The 27,517-nt window shown below is 41.9% G+C and overlaps 1 protein-coding gene across 1 annotated transcript in view; it reads left to right on the top strand.

Moving 5' to 3' along the window:
• The window catches only part of SPRED1 (sprouty related EVH1 domain containing 1), a 707,321-nt gene that overhangs the window by 640,602 nt on the left and 39,202 nt on the right, over positions 1 to 27,517 (top strand). Inside the window, exon 5 of the mRNA XM_044073988.1 lies at positions 20,926 to 21,090. Within this exon, the coding sequence (XP_043929923.1) occupies positions 20,926 to 21,090 (165 nt within the window). The remainder of the gene's footprint in view (positions 1 to 20,925; positions 21,091 to 27,517) is intronic.

Genomic DNA, 27,517 nt, shown 5'->3' with positions numbered 1-27,517 from the left:
ACTGGCCTCGTCAGATTTGGTTTCCCTTCCTTCAACCCTGTCTAATGGACAAGCCCTGAATTCTGGACCCAGATGTTCTTCGTGTTTCACTGTTGCAGTCATTACATTTGGGTAATCTGCAAGCAGGTTGCCCTCAGTTGGCTTGATTAACAAAGTCTTGGGTCCTGCATCTGTTGGTGTCCCTTCTTCCATGACGTCAGGTCGTCGGGGGTATAAAACATGCAGCCAACGCCATTACATCAGTCTTTCTTGCCATGCGGTGCCCAAAGCAGAAGCAGTTTGCAAGTGCTGGTTGGCCGACTCCTGAAGTCTTCAACTAAAAGCTAAGTACTCCATTGGGGAAACTTTCTTGCTTCTTACTGATGTCAGTAAAAGTTAATTGCATTATTTGTGGGAAGCAAATACCTCATAAAGATTTTCATTTGTACTATATTCCTTGCCTAGGCCCTGACCACGACGTACCTTGCTGTTGGTTTTGTGCTTTAATCAGCGCACTATCCATCGTCGTTACATTTTTGCTTCTAAATATTTCAGTTCTCTGTTTAATTATCCAGAAATGACGTTTGTTAGCCACCTGACTACCGAAAAGTGCAAAGAAAAAGACAGACAGGCCGTTGAAGTCCAAAACTGCTGACGCCGCTTCTCCTAAGCCAGTCGCCAGTTCGCCGATACTCAGGCGCTTTCGCAGCCCCTGATACCTGCTACTTCTGATTTTCAGGCCTCTACTGAGACCCATTTAAAGTCCGGTATGCCGTGAGATGCATCACCTATGGAACCCGCGGATGTCTACCTTGGATGGGTCCGGAGCCGCTGTGCAGGCACCAGCTTCAGAGGGTATATTCAGGCCTACAGACTTGCATATTAAACAGAGGCCACCTTCAATACTAAGGCCTAAATCTCTATCTATGTCTAAAAAACCGACACCCAGGCCACATGTTCAGGCCCCTATGCCTAAAAAACAAATTATCAAAATGGCTGAAGATTTAATTACTCTAATCAGGGGTAGTCAACCCCCCCCCCCCCTCCCTAAGAAGTCTAGGGCTGAGCTTGACTATGAATCTTCTGAACAGGATTCTGTTTCTTCTGACTTCTAATGACCTGGATTTGTCCATACCTACTTATGAGGATTCTGATGCAGAGGATTCCATTCCCTCTGCCCCCCCCCCAAGAAGACTTTTCTTTTGGGGAAACTTTACATACCTTAAGGGAGCATTTCCACTGGGAAAGTCAGGAATTTTCTGAATCCAAAAAGAGGCTTAGGGATTTCCTTCCTCAGCATAGGCCTTTGGCTATACCTCCTGTACTAGACTTTTTGTGTTTTCAGAATCCAGTATGGCCCATGATTCCCTGCCTGCGGCTACTAGTAAACCAGACAGATACTACAGGGTTCCTGAGTCCCACTAATTCCTTTTCGAAAATCCTGTTGCAGACCCAGAAACCATTTCTCAGGGCCCCAAGGGCATTAAGGCTTCTACTGCTAAAAAATCCTACCCCTTCTGATAGAGACTGCAGGGTGCTGGATAGATGGGGTAAAAAGTTTTATACCTCTGCAGCCTTGGCCATCAGGACTTTAAACTGTCAATTTCATATGCTAAAATATCAACAGCATATCATGGGACTGCTTAAAAAATTATGTTGATTTCTGACTGTGGAAAATAGATTTACACGCTTTATTGCATTCAGCTGAACAAGTTGGAAAACAAACTTTGCAATGTGGTTTTGGTTCTTTAGAGGCCTCTTGCAGGGCTGCTGTTACTGGGTCTGTGCTTGGAAGGCATGCTTGGCTTGAGCAATCTCTGCCTGATCGTATTAAAGCAAAGTTGTTGGATGCTTCTTTGCATCAGGACCGCCTGTTTGGCAATAAGGCTGAAGAAGTTCTAAAAAAGATGGAAGATTAAGCTAAATATATGCAAACTGTGAAAGATTTCTTACAAGTGCAACCTCCAAGATTTAGTAGGCACTGGCCTACTAAGAACTGGTCCTTTCCAGCTCCTTCCAGATCCACTCAAGCCAAACCCAGACACTCCAAAAGCACCAAGTTTCAGTCCCAGGGGACTCGGAACTAAGCAATGTGGTGCTTCCACTTCCAAATCTGGAAATAAGACACCACCCAATGGTAAACAGTCACAATGACTTTCCTTTAAAATTACCAAGCACTTACCTCTCAACCGCCACTTTGGGGGGAAAACTGGCTATTCATGCAAAAAAAACTGGCAACTTATAACCCAGGACAAATGGGTTTTAAATATAGTGCCCCAAGGATACAGATTTCATTTCCACACGTTGCCAACTCCAAACGGGTGGCCAGACCTGCCCCCAAATCAGTGGGCAGAGGCTCAAACATGTACTTTCTCTCCTAAACATGGGGGCTATCTCTCCTAAACATGGGGGCTATTCAACCAGTACCGGAAGAGGAAAAGGGACAAGGTTTCTATTCCAGACTTTTCCTGGTACCCAGAAAAGACCAATCATGGCGTCCAAGTCTGGACCTGTCTACTCTAAACACCTTTCTGGACATTCGAAAATTCAAGATGTTGACTCGTCACCAGTTACTTCCTATGCTAAGCAAGGATGCCTGATTGGCAACTCTAGATTTAAGTGGCTTACCTGAATATCCCAATCAGGGAATCTTGCAGAAGATACCTATGCTTCAAAGCAGGCTACTTGCATTATCAGTTCTCTGCACTGCCCTTTGGCTTGTCTACTGTGCCCAGGGTATTCACAAAGTGCCTGGCACCAGTAATTGCATTTTGCAGGCAAAGAAATATTCAAATATATCCATACCTGGACGATTGTCTAATTCAGGCAGAAAACCAGGCCATACTTTTAAAACATCTGGCATTTGTAAAAAGGGTTCTAACTTGTCTAGGGTACACCATAAACAAAAAGAAATCACAACTGGTACCCTCAAAAAATTACATTCCTGGGTGCAAGCTTGAATACAACTGCCCAGATGGCTTTCCTCATGCCAGAAAAGCAAATTCATTTGGTGACGTGCTTCAAACGGGTGGCCACAAAAACCCTGCTATCTGCAAGCCTTGGGGTTCATGGCCTCCTGCATTCTTCTAATTCCATATGCCAGACTGCATATGAGGAAACTTCAGTGGTACTTAAAAAGTTTATGGAGTCAACATTGTCACAACCTGGAAGCAGTGATTCCTATCATACCTTGCCTACGCCTGGAGTTCCTATGGTGGGCAGAGATCTCCCACCAAAACAAGGGGCTGCCATTCACACAACCCCCTGCCACCCAAACACTAACTACAGATGCATGACACTGCATAGGGGGCTCATCTGGCAGGGAAGTGCATTCAGGGCAAATGGAGCCCAAATCAAATGCATCTGTATATCAATCAAAAAGAAATGCTAGCTGTACAGAATGCTCTGACAGCCTTCAAGGACTTCCTTCATCCAGGACAACTAATGGTAAAGACAGACAACACCATGGTTATGTGGTACATAAGCAGGGGGGTACACATTCCTATACACTCTGCAGACTAGCCATGGCATTGTGGAACACTGCTTTGAGCTACCAAGTACAACTACAAGCTCAATTCCTGCCAGGAAAGCTGAATATTCTGGCAGACTAAGCAGAAATCTCATGGACCCACACACATGGAAACTGGAGCCACGGATTTTCAATATGTTGACAAGCAAATGGGGGAGCCCAGACACAGATCTTTTTGCCTCACCCCAGAACTACTAGTTGAACAAATTTTGCACAAGAACTCCTCACAAAAAAGCCTGGAAGGTGGATGCTCTGTCCTTCAGCTGGAAAAACCTATCAGTCTATGCCTTTCCCTCTCTGCCTCTGCTCTCCAACGTTCTGCTAAAAGTCAAACGGGACAAACCAAAAATGATTTTGATTGCTCCAGACTGGCCTCGCCGACACTGGTACCCACTCCTGCGCAGTGTCACAAATTTGTCCATGGCACCTGCCTCAGACACCTACCTTACTGTCTCAGCAGGAGAACCAAATCCTGCACCCTCAGCTCCCAGCATTGAATCTTGCAGCTTGGCTAATCACTTAAATTCTCCCTTAGCATCCCTCAGCAAACCTGTGATGGATGTAATTTTGGAGGCTAGAAGACCTAGTACTAGAAAGTCTTATGCTGACAAATGGAAAAGATTCTGTGCCTGGAATCAGTCTCAAGGGATGAGCACAGCAGCACCCAATTTACTTCAGATTTTGCAATACTTAACTGAGATACTTCACAAGGGCCTGTCTTTTTCTTCCATTAAAATCCATGCCTTAGCCATTTCAGTTCATTACGACACAGAACCCTCCCCTCTTCTCTCATCCTCTGCTCAAACAGTACCACAGAGGGGCCCAAAACTTAACCACACAGGAGAGCTCCAACCCCTGCCTAGGACTTTAACTTTGTATTGGAGAAACTCACTGTACCTCCTTTCGAGCCAGCTGCTACTGCAGACTTAAAATTTCTTTCTTGGAAAACCGCCTTCCTCTTAGCAATCACTTCAGCTAGAAGGATATCTGAATTACAGGCCCTTATGGCAGTGGAGCCTTTCATCATCTTTCATGCGGACAGGGTGTCACTCTGGACAAATCCATCCCTCATGACCAAGGTGGTATCCAGTGTGGCTCTTAATCAGTCCATTCATTTGCCAACTTTCTTTCCCAATCCTCCGAACAAGGGGGAGTGGATTCTGCATTCATTGGATGTACACAGACAACTTAGATTCTACTTGGACAGGACTAAATCTCGAAGAAAATCTGAACTGCTGGTAGCATTTGCTGCAGGGGCAGAGGGAAAGGCTATTTCAAAACCATTTCTAAATGGATAAGCCATTACATTAATTTCTGCTATAAGCACCATGGAAAACCTATCCCCCAGGGGATCAGATCTCATTCCACCAGGGCTGCATCTACTTCTACAGCCTTTCTCAGAGGTGTCCCTACCAGGGATATTCTAGAAGCTGCTACCTGGAGTTCAGTTCATATTTTCACCAAGCATCATCACTTACCAATTTTCTCTAAATCCAGATCTGACTTTGCCACTGCTGTTTTTCAGGGCCTTACAGCTGGCCCTAATGCTGTATAAATCCATCCTCCCAACCATAGCTTTGGGAATCTACCCAAATGTAATGACTGCAACAGTGAAACACTAAGAACATAGTACAGTTGTGTACACGTACCATAAATGTAGATGTTGGAGTGTATTCACTGTTGCAGTCCTGGTTACCCTCCCTCCAGCCCCGTTTTTCTCTTACTATACCTCTACTTTCTTTTACTATGCTTAAAAGCCTTTTTGGTGTATTTGCTTTTGGTTGGAGGTATATTTTTGTGTTTTTTAATTGTGTGTGTGTGTGTATGTATATGTATATATGTGTATATATATATATATATATATATATATATATATATATATATATATATATATATATATATATATTTTGCTCCCCATTTGGGGGGCACCTGACATCTGGGGCAAGAAAAACTGATGTAATGGCGTCGGCTGCATGTTTTATACCCCTGAAGACCTGACGTCATGGAAGAAGGGACAGCAACCAATGAAGGACACAAGACTTTGTTAATCAGGCCGACTGAGGGCAACCTGCCAGCAAATTACCCAAATGTGATGACTGCAATAGTGAATACACTCTTAACATTTATGGTAAGTATACACAACTGTACTTTCCAGATCTGCTGACTTGTATGTCAGGACAGTTCCATCCCTTCATCCAGACCCTTAAGTTGACAGCTTGGCTGCTCCAGTTCCGTCCTTAATCAGGCTTCATGATTTTTTCCCGGAAGTGGTCCATATTCTATCATCTTCCCACAAGCCTTCTACCAGGAAGATTTATTCCAGTAAGTGGAAGAGATTTTCTATTTGGGCCTGTGCGAGATGTATATTGATCCTTATACAGCACCTATTTCCACAATATTGGAATTTCTTTTTCAACTGTTTAGTCAAGGTTCTGCTGCAGCAACCATTAAAGTGCAGTTGGCAGCAATTTCTACCTTTCACGTTGGTAATGAGCCCAACCTTATGGCTCATAGGCTTTGTAGGGTTTTATTGTTACTCAGACCTCTCCAGTCTTTGATCCAGTGATGCCACGGGACCTCAATTTCGTACTACAGAAGCTCACCTCAACTCCGTTTGAGCCCGCAGCTACGTGCGACATTAAATTCTTGTCATGGAAGAAAGTATTCTTGGTAGCCATAACTTCAGCTAGTCTTCAGCTAGCTAGTCTCTGAACTCCAAGCATTATTGATTAGACCACCTTATTTGGTATTTCACAAAGATAGGGTCTGCTTAAGAACCAACCCTTCTTTTGTTCCAAAGGTTGCCTCTGTTGTCAATATCAATCAATCCATTGAGTTGCCTGTGTTTTTTCCTGAATTCTCCAACAAGGCAGAATTTAACTTTCATCAGCTGGATGTTCACAGACAAATGCATTTCTATTTACAATAGGACGAATGACTTCAGGAAATCAGATCAGTTTGTCTTGTTTTCAGACACTAGACTTGGTAACTTTGTCTCACTGGATCTCTGATTGCATCTCATTTATTTATGCTTCCAGTGGCAAAGAATTACCCTTTAAAGTGAAGGCTCATTCTACATGAGCTGTGGCTACCTAAACTGCGTTTCAGGTGAGTATGTCTATGGATGATATTTGTGCTGCAGCAACATGGGCTTCGCCTCATTCCTTTATTAGTCACTACAAATTAGATCTGATCTCTAGAGGCAGATCTTCCTTTGGTTCCACATTGCTAGAGTATTTTTCACTGAGCCACCCAAGATCAAGGTGCTAGGGACGCTGTCCCACGGGAAAGAATGAAGGTGAAATTGGACTACATAACATCAAGATGTTATGTACTCACCATAACGTTCGATGTATAGTCCATTTCGCCTTACATTCTTACTATCCTTCCCCCTCCTGGAGGTATTTTCTCTAGGTGTCAGTAGTCCTTTCTATTGGGGTTGTTCTTCTCAGTGTGTGTGTGAGCTTGCAGCAAACAAGATCTGGGGAATAGACCTGTTGCATGATGGGATACCTCTTAGCCACGAGCCAATTGAAGACTTTGAGCTGTAGTATGGCAGAGTCGGAGCCGAGGTTCGGCTCCAAACCCACAGGTAAGAATGTAAGGCGAGATGGACTATATACATTGAAGTTTATGTTGAGTACGTAACTTCTTGTTTTGGTGGTCTCTGATGATTCGGTAATTATGTTGAGTACATAACTTCTTGTTTTGGAGGTCTCTGATGTTTCGGTAAGCTTTTTGAGAGAAACTCCATGTATGTTTATTTTTGTTCGTTGCTTGTTACTTTACAGGAAGATACTGCTCCTAGTTCGTCAGAAGCCGAATGTGTTAATATATGAAGGGGCGAACCCTTAACATAGTTTGCCCATTTGCATCTTTGCAAGTTCTTAATGTGCCTGTACAAGCAGAGGGATGTGTTGACTGCAGTAAGCAGTTACCTGGACATTACACATGTAGAGGAATTTGTATACTGAGTGCATTTTGCTTAATGCTTGCTATGATCAGGAGCATAACACTGAACATTACTACCATGGTGACAGATCATAATGATGATTTTTTTTAGTCATGTTAAAGTTCAGTATCCCATTATCTCACAGCACATAGCACAATGGATAATTTACCTTGCATTCCTGGTGCAGACTTGAGAGATCAGTTTGCTTGCTGTTGGCATATAGCCATCATAATTGATTTTTGGATATCCTTGCATACCTCTGTATTGCTATCTACTAGTTAACATTTTCCTTGTACTAACCCAGGGACTGTTATACAAGTATGATAAATCTAACCTTTCTTAGAAAGATGCCAGGGCCTTATTGGGCTCACTCAATGTTTCATCTTACTGTAGTGAGGCTAAACTTCCTCCCTTTACCACAGTTTATTCTGATACTCTGGCATCCCTTATCATATTTTGCCTTTCTGCATGGCATTTTATTCCAGAGCCTATCCACCATTTCTCTGAAGTAGTGCTTGCAATCCTGAATTATGCCCCTTCCGGCAGCTTTTGCTTGTACTTTGCTCCCCTTCATACTTTTAACTGCACCCTTCTTATTGCTACCTCCTATGAAAGAGCAGTGAATATGCAGCCTGTCGATTGTTTCATTATACTTGAGCCAAGCACTCCAGTCTTTCGTCATAATCCACTGTACGTGTGTATTGCCTTAGTCATTTTAGTAACTTTGCATTTCATATCTTTGCTTCAGCCCTTTCTGTGTATGACCAAGTGAGTAGACTGTTCAAATGCAGCCTCAAAAGTTCATGTAAGAGGAAGACCATATTCTATTTAAGTTTTTCTAACTAGCTGTGCACCCAGGTTTAGTGGTGACCATCTGTGTCCTTTCACATTGCGTAGTATTTTCCATCCTAGGGATGTTCAGATGCAGATCCCCACCACCACCCTTTGCTCAGGCTAGGATTACCCCCTGTTTCTTTCCTGCATCTCTCTGCATTTTTAGGGACATGACTACTTTTGCCCTAGCCATTCAGTAGAGTCCTTTTGGTCAACTTTGATTTGAAGTGAATGTTGTATTTGAAAAAAAAATTACATTTGTATTGCTCCATTAATGAGGCTGCAACATTAAGTTTTAAAGTTTGAGGTTAGATTTGAAGATACTTTTTCACTTTAGTGTTGTTGGATGTCTGGTATGATTGTTATGTTTGGGGTTACCTAATAAGAATTACCAACTGTATTGTTTTTTGAATTTGCGGTTGTCTTCTGAAGTGGTTTAACTCGACAAGTTGGGTATCCTGCTCTTGCAATAGTTAGTATTGCTGCTTTGTATTGCTTGGTCCTGCAGTTATTAATCCTGGCCAGGGTGTTTGTTCTGTAGAATCTGCAAGTCCCTCTTGTGCTCAGATGGATTTTTCACTAGGCCTGCACTTTTTTTTCCTAGCATCGCAGAGACACATGGGGAGGTGAATTGGCAGTGCTGAAATTCCTCCACTTCCTTTTGCTTGTTTAGTGCATGTTTGCCTGCAGTGCTGGCATCTTTTTCTGAAAATGTCTTCATGTTATGCCTTTTGCATGCATAAGTTTCAGCTCCCCAGGACCCTGAGTTTTTAAAGCAAGTATCCAAAAATGAAGGGTAGATTGATGCACTCAATCTCTCAGCACATTTTCAAGGAAATGTTCCAGTCCCATTTTTGCATTAAACCTTAGTTACTGCTTGTCCACAAAGTAAGCTTCGCTGTATCACAATGGAGATTGGTCCTACTGTCTTAGTTTTACCACTAAAAAGTTTTTTTTGTTACTTTCAGTATATCAGACAGTTGAGTTTAACAGGACCCTTCCTATCATCAAATCTCACTTTGTACAGTGGCCACTGGCATTTCTGCAGATAGCTACTGCCTAACTCACTTTTCTGGATGATTAAGTTTTTACTACCCATATAATTTTGGGCCTTGCCCCTTATTCAGTTTCCACTACAGTGTGTTGAGTCGCTATTTAAATACTTCCTGAGCATCATATAAATTGCTTCTTGACTGTTCCCACCTATCAGGTGATGCAGTCATAAAAGATAGCCCACCCAGCAAGATGTGTGGTTCTGCTGTTTCTTTGGCTGTTTATTGTATGTGAACTTTACCTACTATGTATTTGTGTAACTTTTAAAGTGGTCAGCATGACAGTCACTTCATTAATTCCCCTCCCCTGACACACACATACCTACCTTGCATTTAAAAATAACAGTTTAATTTTTGTTTTATAAGAAATCCGCAGCTCTATAGCCTTCACAGTTTGAAACTGAGTATGTCTTCAGTTTCCTTGCAAATGGAAACAGCGTTGTCCTGTCTTTGTTGACCACTGCTTACTTCCCTTCAGTATTGTGAACCACATCTTTAATATAATTCTTTCTGAATAACATTTCCTGGTTTAATTTTTGTAAGTTTTCTTTTAATCTTGTTTTATTGTGTTCCTTTGATTTGATTAACATCTGCAAACTTGTAACTGTTTAGGTATAAAGTCTGCTTTTTTATTTATTTTGTCATACAGTATATTGCACCCATTCTTAATTTTGATTACATTTTGTGGTTTAAGGTGTTATATACACACACCAGAATATATGCACAAAGCATGCCTAAATAGAAAGGTCTCTACTTCAGGGCCTTTTCTATAAACTGCTGCAGCAAGTCAGCTACCCTGCAGTTAATTAGCTCACCATTAGATAGAGTACAAAGTGGTCTGTGTAATCGTGATACTGATGGAAGGTGCACGAGATTGAGTGGAAGCAATGTTTCAATAGCTGCCTCTCAGCAATTTGTTGATGTAGTGGTATTGTCAGCACTCTATAATGTGCATTATGTTAGCTTGAAGTTTCAGTGTTTTTACCGATTCGTTAGTTTGTGCTTGTTTTTGAGCATTCCAATTCGATAACGTGATCTCTGCACTCTTTGATATTTATGTATTCATTTATTTTGCTATTTATGTACTTGTGACACTGCACTGTCGCTCTAAGATTTTATGCATAACACTGCTTAACGTGTACTGTAAATAAAGGAGCAAGCATGACGTAAAGTACACAGCTCACCTGTAGGGGGCACAAAGAAATCATTCGTGTGGGCCTAGTTGGCATGCTTTGATAAACCATTAGGAATCCATTTACAGGTTTTTAATGGGAAGCTAATTTTCTGTAGGGTCGCTAAATTGATAAGGTAAGTTCTTTTGCTCAATGAGTTGTGGTGCATTTTACTTGGTGTCGTTGGGAATCCATGTACTGGACTTAATAGCTTTCACCAATGAAAAGTTACATGACCACTTGCATTACATGAACAGAGCTCTGAAACTGTCACCAAAAACTGCATTGTCATTTTAATCATTCCTCTTGCTATTGTACTGTATGCAGTTGGATTCTTTTAAACCACTAGTAGATAGGTGAGAATGTGTTCTCATCAGCATCATGAAATACCTGACTTGAATGCATTCAGATTTCCAGGTGATGCATCACAAAATATATCTACAACTTCCAGAGGTTTATCTCACTTCTTCCAGGATGGGTGGACTTCACCCCTTATAGACATCAAGAAGCTTTCTGTATAAAGCTGACACCTGTCTACACAGTTGGATATTTCTTGGCCACAGTTTGCAGTGTTATCCTTTTGTGTTTGCAGTCCAGTTTGATGCAGCCTGCTGCAGTATTCAGTCAAGTATGTGCGCTGTTGAAGGAACTTTTTATCTAATTTTAATTTGTTGCTAATGCTGTGTAGTTTTTAGGGTCAGGAGCCATATAGATTAGGACGTGTCCACCCCAGTGAAAGAAGACAGGTGTTCTTGTGCTACACAAATCCCACACACTTCTATAGCTTGTGCATTTTTCTTCTGGTCCAGAGCATAGTCTCAAGAATTGTATTATCTGGCAAGTATTTACATCAAAAAGAAATTAAGAAAAGGCATCATACCATACAGAACTAAACTCAGGGGAGAATTACGACACTGATTTGTGCCATCATGGATTTTTGTGTCCCTAACATCTGTTGTATTCCAAGAAGCTGTTCCGTAAGTAATCAAAGGAATAAAGCGTTCAGTGAATCAGGTCACACAACACTGGTCAGTCCCTACTTAGCTTAAACATGCAGGTCCAGTTGAGATATTTCTGCAGCTGCTAGCTTTGGCATCTCTGTGATCCAATGCCTTCTTCAGAGTCCATTTAGATGCAGTCACTCCTTTTGTATCAAAGTACATAACACTGAGCAGAGTGTCTTCATGTGGAACTCTGACAAGGTGGTCCTGTATCTGGAAGTAACGTAAGTACAGGTATTCAGAAGGAAAAGATGGTATACCCACAGTTTTAGTTAGGGGAAAGTATTAAAGGTTGAAATAAGGAGATCCTGTAATCCCGTAGTCATCGTCTCCCCCAGGGCAACAGTCCTCACTTGAGGGCTTAGAAGCTTAAACGTGTAGGACATCCACCCCCAATTTCCTGCATTTGCTTGGACCTGAGTGGCTTTCTACAAATCTCAAACCATCACAGGCTATTCCTAGGAATAGATTTCCTTGTGTCAGTAATTTTGTCATGCAGAATATGCAGCCAAGTTCATGTTGACTGTTTAGTGACCTCTGCACAGAGAAGGATGGCAAGTCAGAGTTGAGGGTGAATACGGACTGCTCCACCAAATGTCTACCCCCCCATGTATGATACTGACAGGGCACCATGGATGGTGCTTTGAATTACTGGGTCTAGATTCCTCTACACTTGTGGCAGTAGCTACAGTCTTGGAAGAGCTAAAGAATGCATCCTTAGCAGCCTCCATGGCATTGGATGCCCACCCCCTTGCCCTTTACATGTATGGTAGAATTTATGGGATCCAGGCATCTCCAGTTTCAGTAAAAAAAAAAAAAAATAAACTGTCAGATCCTGTAGAGGACTTTGTGGATCTAGTGAGAGGAGGCTCAGAAATGCTAACCTGCTTACCTGTAATCTTCCCAGTGATAAGGAAAGCAGAGTTCAGGACTAGTATGTGAAGAAAGTGTATACTGCTGCTGTGATGTTCAGAGCCAGCTACAGATGACCACATTTTAAATTACTATGATACAGAAGATGAGAACTGGAGAGGTGTCCACTGTGGATCAGATGAATCAGTTGGACCTCTCCCAGACAATCAAGATGACCAAGCACTTCAGGTGTATTTATAATGCTGTGGATATAGCATTCCTGGGGGTGGCTTACAGGGTCAGTGATTGGGAGTCTTGTCTGGGGCTACAGCCCCTGCCTGTGGATGCCAGAGTGCAGCTCCTTAATGTACCCTCGGAGAAGGATCTGCTCTTTTGGAGCCCCACTGGTCAAGTATTCAAAAATTGGCTGAAACTGAAGACTACAACCAATAAAACATGTGTTTTACTCCTATCTTGCCTAGATGCAACAGGAATCGGCCGTATAAGTCAGGGCCATACCAGAAGTAAGGAAAAGTTAAGGGTAAGACGGGTCAGTATAAGAATAAAATTGACATGGTGACCACAAAGGGAAACCTGGGGGCCTTCCAAGTCCCAGCCCCAGGGCAGACATGATTCCATGAAACTGCTTCCTCCCCAACCAACCTTACTTATTTTCTGCCCATCCCACACACCTTAAATAGCAAGAAGGGTAACCTAGTGTATAAGGAACCGAGACAACATCACAGAAGACAAGTGTGTGCTACAGGTAATTTCTCAAGGTTACAAACTACAGTTCTATTGAAAACCAACTCTGAATGGGTCTCAGTAGAAGCCTGCGAATCTGAAGTAACGGGCATCAGGGGCTGTGAAAGCGCCTCGCTGGGTACCGGTGAACTGGGCTGCCTTTCTGTCTTTATCTTTGTGTTTTTTCGGAATGGCAGTAGTCAGGTGGCTTACTGAAGACATATAAGGATAATTGAACTGAGCACCAAAATACTTAGAGGCGCAAATAAACTGACGACTGATAGTTCATGTTTTAAATAAGGCACAAAACCGACAGCAAGGTACGTCGTGGTCAGGGGCAGTACGAATGAAAATCTTTGAAGTATTTGCCTTCCACAAGAAATGGTTATTTACTTTTACTGACATCGGTTTAGAGTAAGAAAAAGTTTCCCCAACAGGGTACTTGGCTTTTAGATGACAATTTTGGTTCTGAAACTTGAAAACGAAAATTTCAGGAGTCTGCAGACCAGCACTTGCGAACTGCTTCTGCTTCGAGCATGGCAAGAAAGACTGATGTAATGACGTCATCTGCATGTTTTATACCCCCTGACGTCACTGAAGAAGAGACAGCAACCGACGTAGGACCCAAGACTGTTAATCAGGCCGACTGAGGGGCTACTACAAGCAGATAACCCAAATGTAATGACTGCAACAGTGAATACACTGTAACATCTACATTTATGGTAAGTGTATACAACTGCACTGTGTCTGGCATCCTTGTCTCTGATATTGCCTTATATTTTTGTCCTGCCCTTGTTAAATTTGATTTTCTAGTAAATTGAAGATTACTGTCAGTAAGTATATCACTGTCCGGCATTACTAATATTCAGAAAATTTATGTTGCTGCAAAACCTGTTTGTGAGTAGTATTTAATATAAAAAAAAAAAGAAAAAGCCCTGCGCATTAAAACACGTCAAACTCTGTTACATTTTGATCAAGGTTCCATTATTCTTGTTAAACCATACCCTGTACTTTTTATAAATATTGTCTATAGTTTTCTTTGTGTATTATATAACTTTATCCAGCCTTTGCATTTGTTTGTCCTTTGCAGTTTGTCTAAAATTATTTCAATAAAAAATTGAGGAAAAGGCCCTGAACAGAGTCTGAGACTCCCAGTTGTTTTTGGCTTTGTCGCTTACTGTTTAGCAAAGGAGTTGAGAAGTATGCCCTAAGAATTTTCACAGCTTGGTCTTTGTTATACTGCAGGTGTCCAACATTACATCGGGTCTGGCATTCCAAAAGGTTTGACCTATCTTTGCCTTCAGCTGAATAGCCTGTGTTTGTGAAGGGAGTGTTTATGCTGGATGGCTGTTGTGAGAAGAGACTTTTGCTACTGTGTAAAATTGTAGATTGAGGTGTTCGTATTCCATCACCTTCCCTTGACTGTCCACTCTAGAAAGTGACACCATTAAATTTGTGCTGTTGTTTTGGAAGCGTTTCTTTTTGGATTTTCACTCTAGAAATTGGTTATATTAAGTAACGGGGGGCATTCCTCAAGAAAATCCTTGTTTTTCTATAGTGATTTTATTTGTGTGTATATGTATGTGCTTATGTGCGTTTCCCTTTCAAATAATCCAATGCTCGCATGACCAATGCCTACATTTTCATACTGAAAAGCAAGATAGAAGAGAATGGGACTTGTGTTGTGTAGGAATTGTGTAGGATCACAACACAGTATTGCTGTCTTCCCCATTTTGGTGCGATCTCAAAGTTGGTATATGTAATTAACAGGGGATGTGAGGATGCAAGGTGGTTTACCCTCAACAAAAAAAGACAGGTGTTTTGTTTCTGCTTCTGAGATCATGTATACATATACTGTGTGTGTGTGTGTGGATATAGATATATATGTATATATATGTGTGTATGTATGTTTAAATGTATCCGTGTCATGCCACTAAAGCAAAGAGCATCTCTATCCTCTCATCCAGTCATAACATTTTTATTGTGGCAAATATGCATTGGTGCAAGGTCATTGAAACCCTCTCTGTCCACACCCAGATAAAGTCAACATTTGGAAACAGAGAAAGCAACAAACTCATCTTGATTGTATTTATTTTTTTTACAGTAATAGAAGACGAGATCTACCAGTGCTAATGCTACTTTACTTTTTCACTTGTGCTTAGCTTGGTTTTTAACCTTATATTGTACAAGTACTGTAGTGTTGGCCACCCCAGATGTATTTTTAGTTTTCACACTATTTCCTCATGTTTACCCTTGTGTGGAGGATAAATGTAGATGTCACAAGATGGTTCATTTCTCTGTAAAGTAGCTGATTTTATACTTATTAGTCCAACTTCCACCTTTCCTGACTGTATTCAGAAGCAGTTTCATTGAATCTGTGTAACTTGTGGGGAATGTTTTAGATGTCCATAAAAAGTGCATTTCCTTAAACTCTAGTAATTCCTTACGTTTGGAAGTAATTTTAATGTGTTTTTTTCCCTTTGTAGCCTGATGTTCAGTACGCTTTCTTTTGTCTCCGTCACAAAGCTAATGACTGTACAGGACAAGTATGGGTGGAGGATAATGTGGGAGAGTTGGGAGAAACTGTTTTAATGCAGTCTTTCTAGTTAGGAATTCATTTCACTGTTAATAATCACCATGACTACAAGGTACAGTAAATGGTAGTATAGCCATATTACTGGATTAAATATTGGATATGATTGCAGCAAACCAAGCTGTGTTCAGGTTTGGGGATGGAAGAATTGTGTAATCCACCAGAAGAGTAACAATTGTAACAAAAATTGAAGCCTTATTGGATGTTAATTTCTGCTGTGTAATTTTTCATTGTAGCACAGACGCCCCTTTTTTTTTTTTTTTTTTTAATGGCTTCTTTACAGGCAGTGTGTGTCTTCAGGAAACAGTTTCATGCTGTCTGACAAATTTGTGCTTGAATTTTGTAGGACCTTGTGGGAATGCACAACTTCCAAAACTGTTCATTTGATGGTTGTAGTACTCTTATTTTTAAACTTTGTATTATAACTGTCTAGCCATTTTCTACACACATGGTGCATATATATGCACGGTCAGTGACAAGAGGCACCCCCACCCCTGAGACTGCAGCTACTAAAATTTATGTATCCAGAGATGTTTTTCAGAAAAAAAGAATATATACACCGTTGTACAGTTTCGTATATTAACATCACTTTTTCATTTCTAGCTGGACATTATTTTGCCCCGAGGAATGTCATTTGATAAATAGCTCATGTATGCTTTTACCAAATAGGTGCTGAAGATTAGAACCAGGCAAGCATTCTTTCTGCACTTCTTTTGGGGGAGTACTGATGAAAGCAGCATCATGGTTTAACTCTTTCTTGCAGCTGACATGGTCCTTAATTTCATCCTCTCCTTTTCACCAAAAATACTTACTGAGCCAGTGAGATCGAGGAATATTCTGTTAACTAACATACAGGTTGTACACTATATTTTTGTTCCCTTCAGAACACTGATCACATCTTGTCTTGGGGGAGTTACTGTCCAGGTGATAATATTCCCTAGCTTGACATGAAAGTGAAAGGGTGACTGTCGCAGGTAGTCTGCTCTGCAATTCTGTAAGGCGTTTCTCACATTCCAGATCACATTTCTAGCTCTCCTGTGATATTTTATATCAAAAAACCTGGAGGCACTGCCTGTTACGGCAGAAAATATAAAGTGCAAAAAACTTTTCTATTTGTGTTTTTTCCCTTGTGACCTCTTGGTGTCAAAAATGTGTTCCTTTTACAGCACCACACAGCACCTTGGTGATGATGGAGCTTGTCTTGTAGTCCCTCACTTTAACTAGTCTCAGAGGTGAAAGCCACCAGGAAGAGAGTGGCAGTTATCAAAGTAGCCATGAAGGGTGGATGATTTTCCATGTCTATTGTGCTGGACCCAGTGGTAGCTTGATGTCTGTGCATTTGCTACCCCAAAGTCAGACTTGCTTTCACTCACTTGCCAAGCACTGCTGCTGTGAGGACCAGTTTTGTGAATGTATATTGACAGTCTTCCCAGTTTACTGTGGGTGTCCTGCTTCTCTTAAGAGCTAGTTGTACAGCGGGTTTGGCTCACTTGCCCCCACCCCCCATTTTCCTTTCAAAACCTGAAATGCTGATCCCTGGTCTTCTGGAATGCTGTCTGGGCTTTATCTCTTGGTGCTCAACTGACTACAAAAAAGGGCATCTAAACTGTTGTCGGTTAAGCCTGTTATTGCACTGTTGCTGTCTCAAGCAAAAACCTATTGTGCCCAGTCAGTGTCCTCTTTCCACAGGTCCATTAGCTCAGAGAGAAGGAAGGAAAGCAATCAGTTAAAGGGTTAGACACGGGTAGTACAACTGAACATAAGTTATAAAAAGTTAATACAAAAATAAATGATATCTTTATTGGTTCTGTTTCTTTGTAATTCAGGGTCATTTAGCTGATTAACTATTAAAGCACCTCTTAAAATGTAAAGGGCGGGGCACACTTGTTTTTGGCACAGAGGTTGTGTTTTTAGATGCATGTTTGAGCCACCCTGAAGCAACTCCTTCAGCTTTTAATGCGTGGTGGTGGTGGTGGGGGTTGATTAAGTTGTAAACTGGCAGTGTTTAACTTGTGTAGTTTTATATGTTGTAAAGTTGATCTGAAAATCACAGGTGTGCTTCAGGAATATTAGAGAGCTGGATTTAGATTTAGGAGTCTGGCTGTTGTAGTCAGTACACTGTGTTCCATTTTACTATTACCAGTGGCAGTAACTGTATCACAGTAGTGTAAACAGTGAAGAATTTTCTTTGGAAACAGTGTGGAAAACAGTTTCTTTATTGCATAAAAAAAAAAATCTGCTTATGTAGGTTAGTACTAAGCTAACTGCCCTTGCGAGCTATTTTAAGCCTAGCCAATTTTCCCTTGTGAGACTCGAACTTTGCACCTTGTGTTTGTAAGGCAAACACCTTAACCATTAGGCCACCATCCCACCCCCCCAAAAAAAATAATACTCATAAATTAGTACTAGGTTAATTGCCTTTGTGGGCCATTTTAAGCCTAGCCAATTACCCCATGTGAGAATCAAACCCTCTACCTTTGGTTTATAAGGCAAATACCATAACCATTATGCCAACCTCCCACCCCTTGCATGACACAGCTAGAATTTAGAACTACACAGTTGCTCAAGCTGTCTCATCTTTAATGTAGAGGTACTTACAATTGCCTCTCCGTCATTTAGAATTCTAACATTTTTTGAATAGTCAAACATAAACTAAAAAAGTGCAGTGTTACTAAAACTATTGGTACTTTCTTGTTACTGATATTTTTGATGCAATTAAATGGTATGTAGTGCCGCAGAGATGTGTAACTTTTTAATATGTTTGCATTCAGAAATGGCACAGAGGTTAGTATGTCGCTGATTTCCCCTCTTTATTAGGAGGCTGCATTCATATTGTTCATGGATGGAGGTGGAGGGTTTGAATTTGATTTAGTGCTGTGAAGCAGCAACAGCACTTTAGACCTAGAGTGCAGAATTTAGACTACCTCCTCTTGATCAGAGCAGTGATGAATTTTAGACTGTACAGTGTGTTACTGGAAGTGTTTGCTGTCAGTGTTAATGAAACTTGAGTAGAAAAATTTCCGTTACCTTTTGAATCATTGGGTTTGTTGCTTTCATAATATTAAAAACAAAACTGTTTTCTGTGCTTCCCTTCATGAGTAAATGTTGGGTACTTTCATGAGTAACTGTTGGGTATGAGAGAGTCCAGAGTCCTCTCACCTGCTGTCCAAGCATAAAGAAAAACAGGTGTCCAGTAGTACCAGTTTGTTAAAGTAAAAACTGCTGCTGATTATTTCTGCCCCTGTGCTGACACATCTGTAGTACGTGTTTCCCATTACAGACCAGCTCTCCTTGCACCCTGACCACACTTGCCAACTGGAGACTACAACATGCCATTTGTCATGAGAACAGTCTGCACCTTTTTATGAACCAACTGCAGACTGTAATAAGAATGGGGTACTGCTTGTCAAGGGCCAGTATATTAAAACATTTTTCATTCAAGCGCATTTTGCAACATTGCAGAAACACCACTCCTGCACACAACCATAGAGCATGAGCCATCAGTTGTGCAGGCAAAGCTCCTAGCAACTTTGACATGAAGGCTGTGCCCCCACAATCCCATTAGTTAGGTTGATCAGCATTACTACTGACAGAAGGCCATGATGATGACCCTTGGTTGCGTCTTTGTTTAATCACTTGCCTTTCTTTATGCAGTGACGTGGCTTTTACATGCTGCTGTCTAGTGATCGGTCATTATAGTTTTCATACAGCTAATATTTGCTATACCATCATTGGAGTCGCATGTGACGACAATGCTGTCATCAGCCAGTAATGCATAGCTTATGGTTAAGCAGCATGATATTTTCACTGGTCCTTCCACTGCATGATAACTAAAACTGCTGTTTGTCTCTCTCCAGCTTGGCATCATTGGGGTTGCAGCTTTCTGAACGGTCATTCCACAGTTCATACCAAAAGGTGATCTTGCAGTATTTCAGGAAATTGACTTTTCAGACAGGAAAGTACTTGCTTTACTTTTGGTTTTCAGTGGGAATAATGAAAGTAAATAAAGTCTTGCTGCCTACGTTCCTACGGGAAGTTCAAAACATTGTAGGATTTTGGTGGGTAGTTTTGAAAACTGTTTGTTAGGTGCATGCAGTATTAATATGTTTGGCCTTTTATCCTGCCTGTGCAAACTCCCAAATGTAAAATAATGCTCTTTGGAGCACCTCTTGAGAGTTGTCATTGCTCAGCTTCAGCTTCTCCCAGTAAGAGCTCTAGAGGCTCAGTTTATAAAACAAGTATCTACATCAAATATTGGCATGTTTATTGCTTACATTTATGGTAGTTTCATAACATATTGTGAAGTCTTGGAAGCAGAAAGTTATTGACCATGCAGGTTAGCAGTGGTTAGTTTGGTTAGTGTGGCCTTATTTGGGGAGTTTTCTGTTTCACTTATTTCTTACAGTAAATGCAGCTAATTGACTTTCTGCGTGCTGGTGCCATTTCTTATTGTAACTAGGTAACCAGGTCAGAGTGAATTTGAGTCCCTGAATAGTGATTGCATGCTCAGTGGGTGAAATTGTTTTGTGATAAACATGAGTTTTAATTTAGTCACTTTCATATTTTAAGTAAACATTTTTGTGCCACTTCTACCTTACTCTATATGTAGTAGAAATATTGTTTACGCTGATGTAAGTACTTGGCAAGCAAAGGAAGAAAAGTTGTGGTGTTTCCCTGAATTTGGCAAGGTAAGCAGAGATCAGTACTACCTGCCATTTCTACCTGCCTAATAAACCACAAACCTGTGCAGATGGGGGAAAACCAACTAGAAAAGGCAAACTGTTCAGTGTAATCCTAACCTATGTTGGCAATTTGAAAAAAAAATGTAGGGCACAAGCACCGAGAAATCAATCCCAACAGTTTCAAGTCCTGGAAAGAAGAGTACATTATATAAACCAAGTTTACTGTAGAATGTGTGACGTATCACAACTGAAAATAAGTACTTATTGCTGGATTTTAGGGCAGCACCAAAATTCAACTTGTTTCTCTAAAATGTACATCTTGGCATCATGCTGTGATAAATGTGAACCAATGTCCAAAAACATGTCAAGCTTGCTAGTTCTAGTGTGACAGGAGCAGTATATTAAAAAAAAAAAAATGTATGCAGAGAAGTTCTGATGGTCGGTGTTGCCCCCTTCAGTCCATTTTGTGTAATATGATTATGCTGTATCCCTGCATTTTAGGTAATTTATGTGCAATTTATTTTATTTTCTGTAGACAACGCAAGAAAATACATCCAAGCCTTTCCATGCAAAAGAGCATCTTTTACGACACGATACTGTAGTTACCCATGAGCCTTATATTGGCAGCTTTTATGCTCGAACTCCGCCATTTGATGATGTGTACTCTCACAGGACGTACTTTCACAGCCAGTCTAACCAGGTAATACCTCATGTTTTCAGCATTCGTGTTTTATTTATTTTTGCAGAATATCTATATTTTATCTCCTCTTTGTTTTTTGTTTTTTTTTCCTGATAAAATTTGTGGTTTTCTGTCAAATCATTGAGGACTGAAGTCCCTAAGTAACAACATACATTTAAGATTCAAATTTCACATCCTTCATAAAATGCATGCTGACACAAATCACGTTATTCTATCAACTGTTTGTTTACAATGATATTTAAAATCTGTCCCTGTTTTGGGGGTTTTGTCCCACCCCCCATTGTTTTAGGCTTTGGCCAGATTTTATAAAGAGGTTGAGAAGTATGGATAGTGGAATATCTCCTGAACACAACTGAACTATCCAAGAAGGAAACAAATCAGTAGAGAGGCCTGGACTTAGGCCAAAAACTGTTTTATTTTAAATTGTTGGTCTCTAGCTGCATGCTTTGCAACCGTTTGTTCTTACAGGTGGGGTGGTTGTGCTTTATCCGTTAGGCTTCTGCCTTATTTATTTTCTTTGCTTTCCTGATGGAGTACACACTTTTACTGTCATCTGAATGGTCCTGTGGATTTTCTGTAGTATCTGTCCAAATGGTTAAGTATATTGTTACATTACCATGTCTGTGTCAGAGACCATACAGATGAACAGACCGCTTAATGTCATCTTTTAGTGTCTGTACAAACATTTATACGTTTTGGACTTGAGAATTCGAATCATTTTGGAAGGCACTGCAGTCTTTATCTTTGAGCCAGACCTCTCAACTGTCCCTGTTTTTCGAGGAAATTTCCTGTTTTCAGGTGTAATTTATCCCTGCACAGGATGTTCCTATTTGTTTGATTTACCTCTTCACACATTTTTCTGAATCCCCCCTCATCACTTGTGATTTTTGAAGCTGTTTAGTACACAGAAAAAACACACATGACCAACATACTAGTTGCAACAATTCGAGGACAATCATGGGAATCATAGGAAGTTAGACTATTGGCCCTGAGGCCCTTATAAGCCTAGCCAAGAGTTTAGCCCATGTTTAGACAAGTCAGCACCTGATGCCTCTGTCCAGCAGGGACACAAGTGGAATCCCAGGAGTGTATTCTCTGTTTCCCATCCAGTTATCCCGGTTGCACTTAAGGGGGTAAAGAGGTACTGTGCTTGATGTGGCGAGGGAGTCTATTCCACAGATGGGGGGAGTCTCTTGGATGCAAATCTACCCTCCCAACAAGTCCTATTGATATTACAGACCAGGTTGAGGTCACGTGTGCGGGTTACTCGAGTGGAGCTTGACTTGTGGATATGCAGCAGTCCCAGCAAGGCTGGGTCTGAGATCACTTTGTATGCCAGACAGGTCACCTCTGAGGAATCTGTATGAAACGGAGTAGAGGGACAGGGCTTTTAGCCTATTAGTGTATGATGTATGTTTGAGGCCTTGGATTTTCCTGGTGAGGAACCTCTGTGGTCTGTCTTGCTGCTGCATGCGCTTTGTGAGGTACATACCGAAAGGGGCATTGTACTCAATGAGCCTTATAAGGGAAGAATACAGGGATGTTATCACCTCCTTGGGGAGATGCCTTTACTTATGAGGTGGACCATGTAGAAAGCCCCCTCTACACCAGATCCCTTGATGTATTTAATTTCTAGTAGGGCATGGAAGGAACCGGATACCGTTGAGCCCATCTCTGAGCACCTGGACAAGGTTCTGAATGCTCCATCAGACAGGCCCCATTGGTCAATGGGTTTTCCAGTCGATGCCATGGTGGATGTTCATCGTGCATACAGCTGCAGTAATCACAGATGGGTTTTCTGCCGTCAGGCGGGTCCTCGGTCGGCCGAATTCCAAAGTCTAGGTCCGGCGTCGGTTGTTGTCGCTTTCTTTCCTGACGTCAGTGAGGCAGGGGTATATAAGACACAGCCGACGCCATTTTCTTAAGTCTTTTTTGCCGCGCGGTGCCCGAAGCAGAAGCAGTTCGCAAGTGCCGGTCGGCCAGCTCCTGAATTTACGAAAAATTGGAAACCGAAGTCTTCTTTAAAGCTAAGTACCCCGTTGGGGAAACTTTTCTTGCCTCAGACCGATGTCAGAAAAAGTTAACAATTGTATTTCTTGTGGGAAGCAAATACCGCATAAGGATTTCCATTCTCTCTGCATACCTTGTTTAGGCCCAGACCACGACGTCTCGGGCTGTCGCTTTTGCGCTACTTTCAATAAACGCACTATTAAGCGTCAGGCGGAGTTCGCCCAACACCTTTTTGGTAAAGCCTTTGATTATAAAATGTCGTCGGAGACTCTGACTACCGTTTTGTCCAAAAAACGCAAGGACAAGGACCGGCACGCGAGGTCCGCGGTCTCCACCAACACCACGCCAAAACCGGCTACACGTGGTCCGGTTCTCAGCGAGACGCCTATGCAGTCCCTGACTACCGACGACACTTCTTTGGCGGTGTCTCTTCTGTAACCGAGACCGCAGGTACCTCGGCCCATACCCAGACTACAACCACCAAAGCCACTGTGAGCGTTGAGCCTCCTAATGTGGACAGGTCCACTTTCACCCATGGTGTCTTTAGACCCTCATCTTCCTTTTCCATTAAGGCCTTTACTAAGTCCAAATCAGCCAGGCATCCCAAGAGGCCTGTTGCACAGGGCCCATCTCCAGGCCCCATGCCTAAAAAACAGATGCTTAAAATGGCTGAGGATTTAATTACTCTTATCAGGGGTTCCCATCCCCCTCCAGACAAGAGACCCAAAGTGGAGGAAGATTCTCCCTCTTCTGATCAGGGCTCCATTTTTTCAGAACATTCTGATGTAGAGGAACACTCTTACTCCCCTTTTGAGGATTTTGATGCAGAGCAGTCCATTCCTTCTGTATCTCCTCCAGAGGATTTTTCTTTTGGGGAAACCTTACACACCTTGAGGGAACACTTCCATTGGGAAGGCCAAGACTTTTCTGATTCCAAGAAAAGACTTAGGGAATTTCTTTTGTTACCTCAACACAGACCTCTGGCGATACCTCCTGTCTTGGACATACTTGATGATGTTTATTCGGAGGCTTGCCTTAATCCGGATTCCCTGCCTCCTGCCCCAGTCAAGCCTGATAGGTACTACAGAGTTCCTAACTCTCACCAATTTCTTTACAAGAGCCATAATGCTGACCCTGAAACCATTTCTCAAGGCCCCAAGGGAATGAAGGCCTCTACTGCTAAGATCCTTAGAAAGGTGGGGAAAAAAGGTATATACCTCGGCCACCCTAGCTATGAGGGCCTTAAATTGTCAGTTCCATATGCATAAATATCAGCAGTTTCTGTTATCACAATTAAGAAATAAAATGTCTCAACCTGAACAACCAGATTTAAAGGAGTTGCAGGATATGATGCATAGTGCAGAACAAGTGGGTAAACACACCTTACAATGTGGCTATGATGCCCTAGAGGCCTCAAGTAGAGCTGCTGTTACAGGATCAGTCATTCGTAGACATGCATGGCTTAGGGAACAAATCTTGCCTGATCATGTTAAAGCTAAACTACTAGATGCTCCTTTACAAAAGGATGTGCTATTTGGTACTAATGCTGAGGAGATACTACGGAAAATGGAAGAAAAAGCCAAATCTATGCAAACTGTCAAAGCTTTTCTACAGGTTCAACCACCACGTTTTAGCAGAAATTGGCCTTTTAAAAACTGGTCCTTTCCAGCCACGGACAAGCCCCAAAGAGGTAGATACAGGTGCACAAGGGGCAGAGGACAATCACACGGATCATATAGAGGCAGACAATGGCAAACTCCAGCACCAAGAGATGGCGAAGACCGTGCACAACAATACAGGAAACAAACCCAATGACTTCTTCCTTTCCATGCCATGCAAGTCTCAGCTGGCAGCACCCTTGGGAGGAAAGCTGGCATTATTTACAAGAAATTGGCATATTGTCACAACAGACAAATTGATCCTGGACGTTATAAACAGAGGCTACAGATTTCATTTTCACACTCTTCCAAAAATGAGAGGCATGCCAAATCTGCCACACAATCAAAGGGCAGAGGCACAACTACAAATTTCAAAGCTCATAGACATGAAAGCTATTCAAGAGGTACCTACTCACGAACAAGGTCAAGGTTTTTATTCCAGGCTATTAATGGTACCAAGGAAAGGAACCGACTGGAGACCCATTTTGGACTTATCCATCCTAAACACATTCTTACTCGTACCAAAATTCAAGATGCTCACATTACAGCAGCTTCTTCCCATGCTGGGCAAGGAGTTTTGGCTGGTAACATTGGACATCAAGGAGGCATACCTGCATGTCCCAATCAGACAAAGCTGCAGAAGATACCTCAGATTTCTTGCAGGTTCAATCCACTATCAATTCTCTGCATTGCCCTTTGGCTTATCTACTGCACCCAGAGTATTCACGAAATGCCTGGCATCAGTAATTGCCTACTGCAGACTTCAAGGGATACAAATTTACCCTTATTTGGACTACTGCCTGATCCAAGCGGACAGCAAACGCATACTTCTGGAACATCTGGCTTATGTAACACGGTTACTGAATTCTCTGGGATACACAGTCAACAAAGAGAAATCCAGGCTAACACCATCTCAGAAAATAACTTTCCTGGGTGCCAACTTGGACACAAACACCCAGATGGCCTATCTTACGCCAGAAAAACAGGGACAACTAACTCAGTACTTCAAAATACTAGCAAATTGTACCAGGCTTACTGCAAGGAAAATCCTGCAGGCTCTGGGCTTCATGGCATCTTGCATTCTTTTAATCCCATGTGCAAAGTTGCATATGAGGAAACTTCAATGGTACCTAAAAAACCAATGGTCTCAACACAGCCACAGTTTGGAAACAATAATACCAATAATTCCATGTTTGCAAAAGGAATTTCTATGGTGGGCCCAAGCATGTCAAACAAGCACAGGTCTCCCATTCTGCAAGCCTCAAGCAAATCAAGTCATCACAACAGATGCCTCAGATTAAACTGGGGGGAGCACATGACAGACAGGTGCATCCAGGGCAAATGGTCCCAAAAGGAAAAGCACCTTCACATCAATCAAAAAGAAATGCTAGCAGTGATAAATGCAATTACAGCCTTCAAGGACCTCCTGCATCCAGGACAATTATTGATAAGAACAGACAACACCACAGTAATGTGGTACATAAACAAACAAGGAGGAACGCATTCATACCCCCTGTGCAGACTAGCCATGACACTTTGGAACTTGGCTCTGGAATGGCAAATCGAACTTCAAGCACAGTACTTGCCAGGTTTGGAAAACACGCTGGCAGACAATCTAAGCAGAAATATGACAGATCCACACGAATGGAAGTTGCATCCTCAAGTGTTTACAAAGATAATCCAAGCGTGGGAAGGCCAGACATAGATCTCTTCGCCTCCCACAGGAATCATCAATTGGAAAAGTTCTGTTCAAGGACCTTTCATCCAAAGGCCTGGAGAGTGGACGCCCTTTCATTCAGTTGGGCAGCATGGACAGTGTACGCTTTCCCACCTCTGTCTCTTCTGCCCAAGGTGCTCTTGAAAGCAAGAGCAGAAAGACCGAAGATGATACTGATTGCTCCAGACTGGCCAAGACAACATTGGTACCCACTCCTGAGGAGCCTAACACATACTCCTCCCTGGTCCCTACCTCTAATGCCTCTTCTGCTGACTCAGCACAGCTACAAAACACTTCACAGTCAGCTGAAAACACTCAATCTCGCTGCATGGAAAATTCCTTAACACCACAACAGACCCTACTCCCCAAAGAGGTGCAGGATGTCATTTTGGAGGCCAGAAGGCCATCTACTAGAAAGGCTTACTCTGCAAAATGGAAACGGTTTTGCTCTTGGAATGAGAAAAAAGGCCAGGACCCTAGAAAACTGAATTTGCTTCAGGTGTTACAGTATCTAGCTGAGCTGTTGAACAGTGGACTTTCATTTTCCTCCATAAAAATCTATGCCTCAGCCATTTCTGCAGAATTCAACACTGATCCACCCTTATTCTCTCACCCACTCTTAAGACAGTTCCTCAGAGGGGCTAAGAATATAAGACCACCAAGGAAACAACCAATGCCAACCTGGGATCTTCATTACATTCTAGAAAAGTTAACATTGCCCCCCTTTGAACCAGCTGCCTCAACAGATTTGCAATATTTGTCCTGGAAAACAGCTTTCCTTCTGGCCATTACCTCAGCTCATAGGGTTTCGGAACTACAAGCCCTCATGGCTGTGCAGCCCTTTCTCATCTTCCATCAGGACAGGGTTTCCCTTCGAACCAACCCATCATTTATGCCTAAAGTGGTATCCAGGGTAGCTTTAAATCAAGCCATACACTTACCTACCTTTTACCCCAATCCTCAAAACAAAGGGGAAATGCTGCTACACTCCTTAGACATCCATAGACAGCTACGTTATTATTTGGACAGAACAAAGCCTTTC

Source organism: Protopterus annectens, chromosome 6.part0 (genome assembly GCF_019279795.1).
Source record: "Protopterus annectens isolate FY-2018-M chromosome 6.part0, PAN1.0, whole genome shotgun sequence".
Classification (NCBI taxonomy): Eukaryota; Metazoa; Chordata; order Ceratodontiformes; family Protopteridae; genus Protopterus; species Protopterus annectens.
This window is presented reverse-complemented; position numbering and strand designations above follow the sequence as displayed.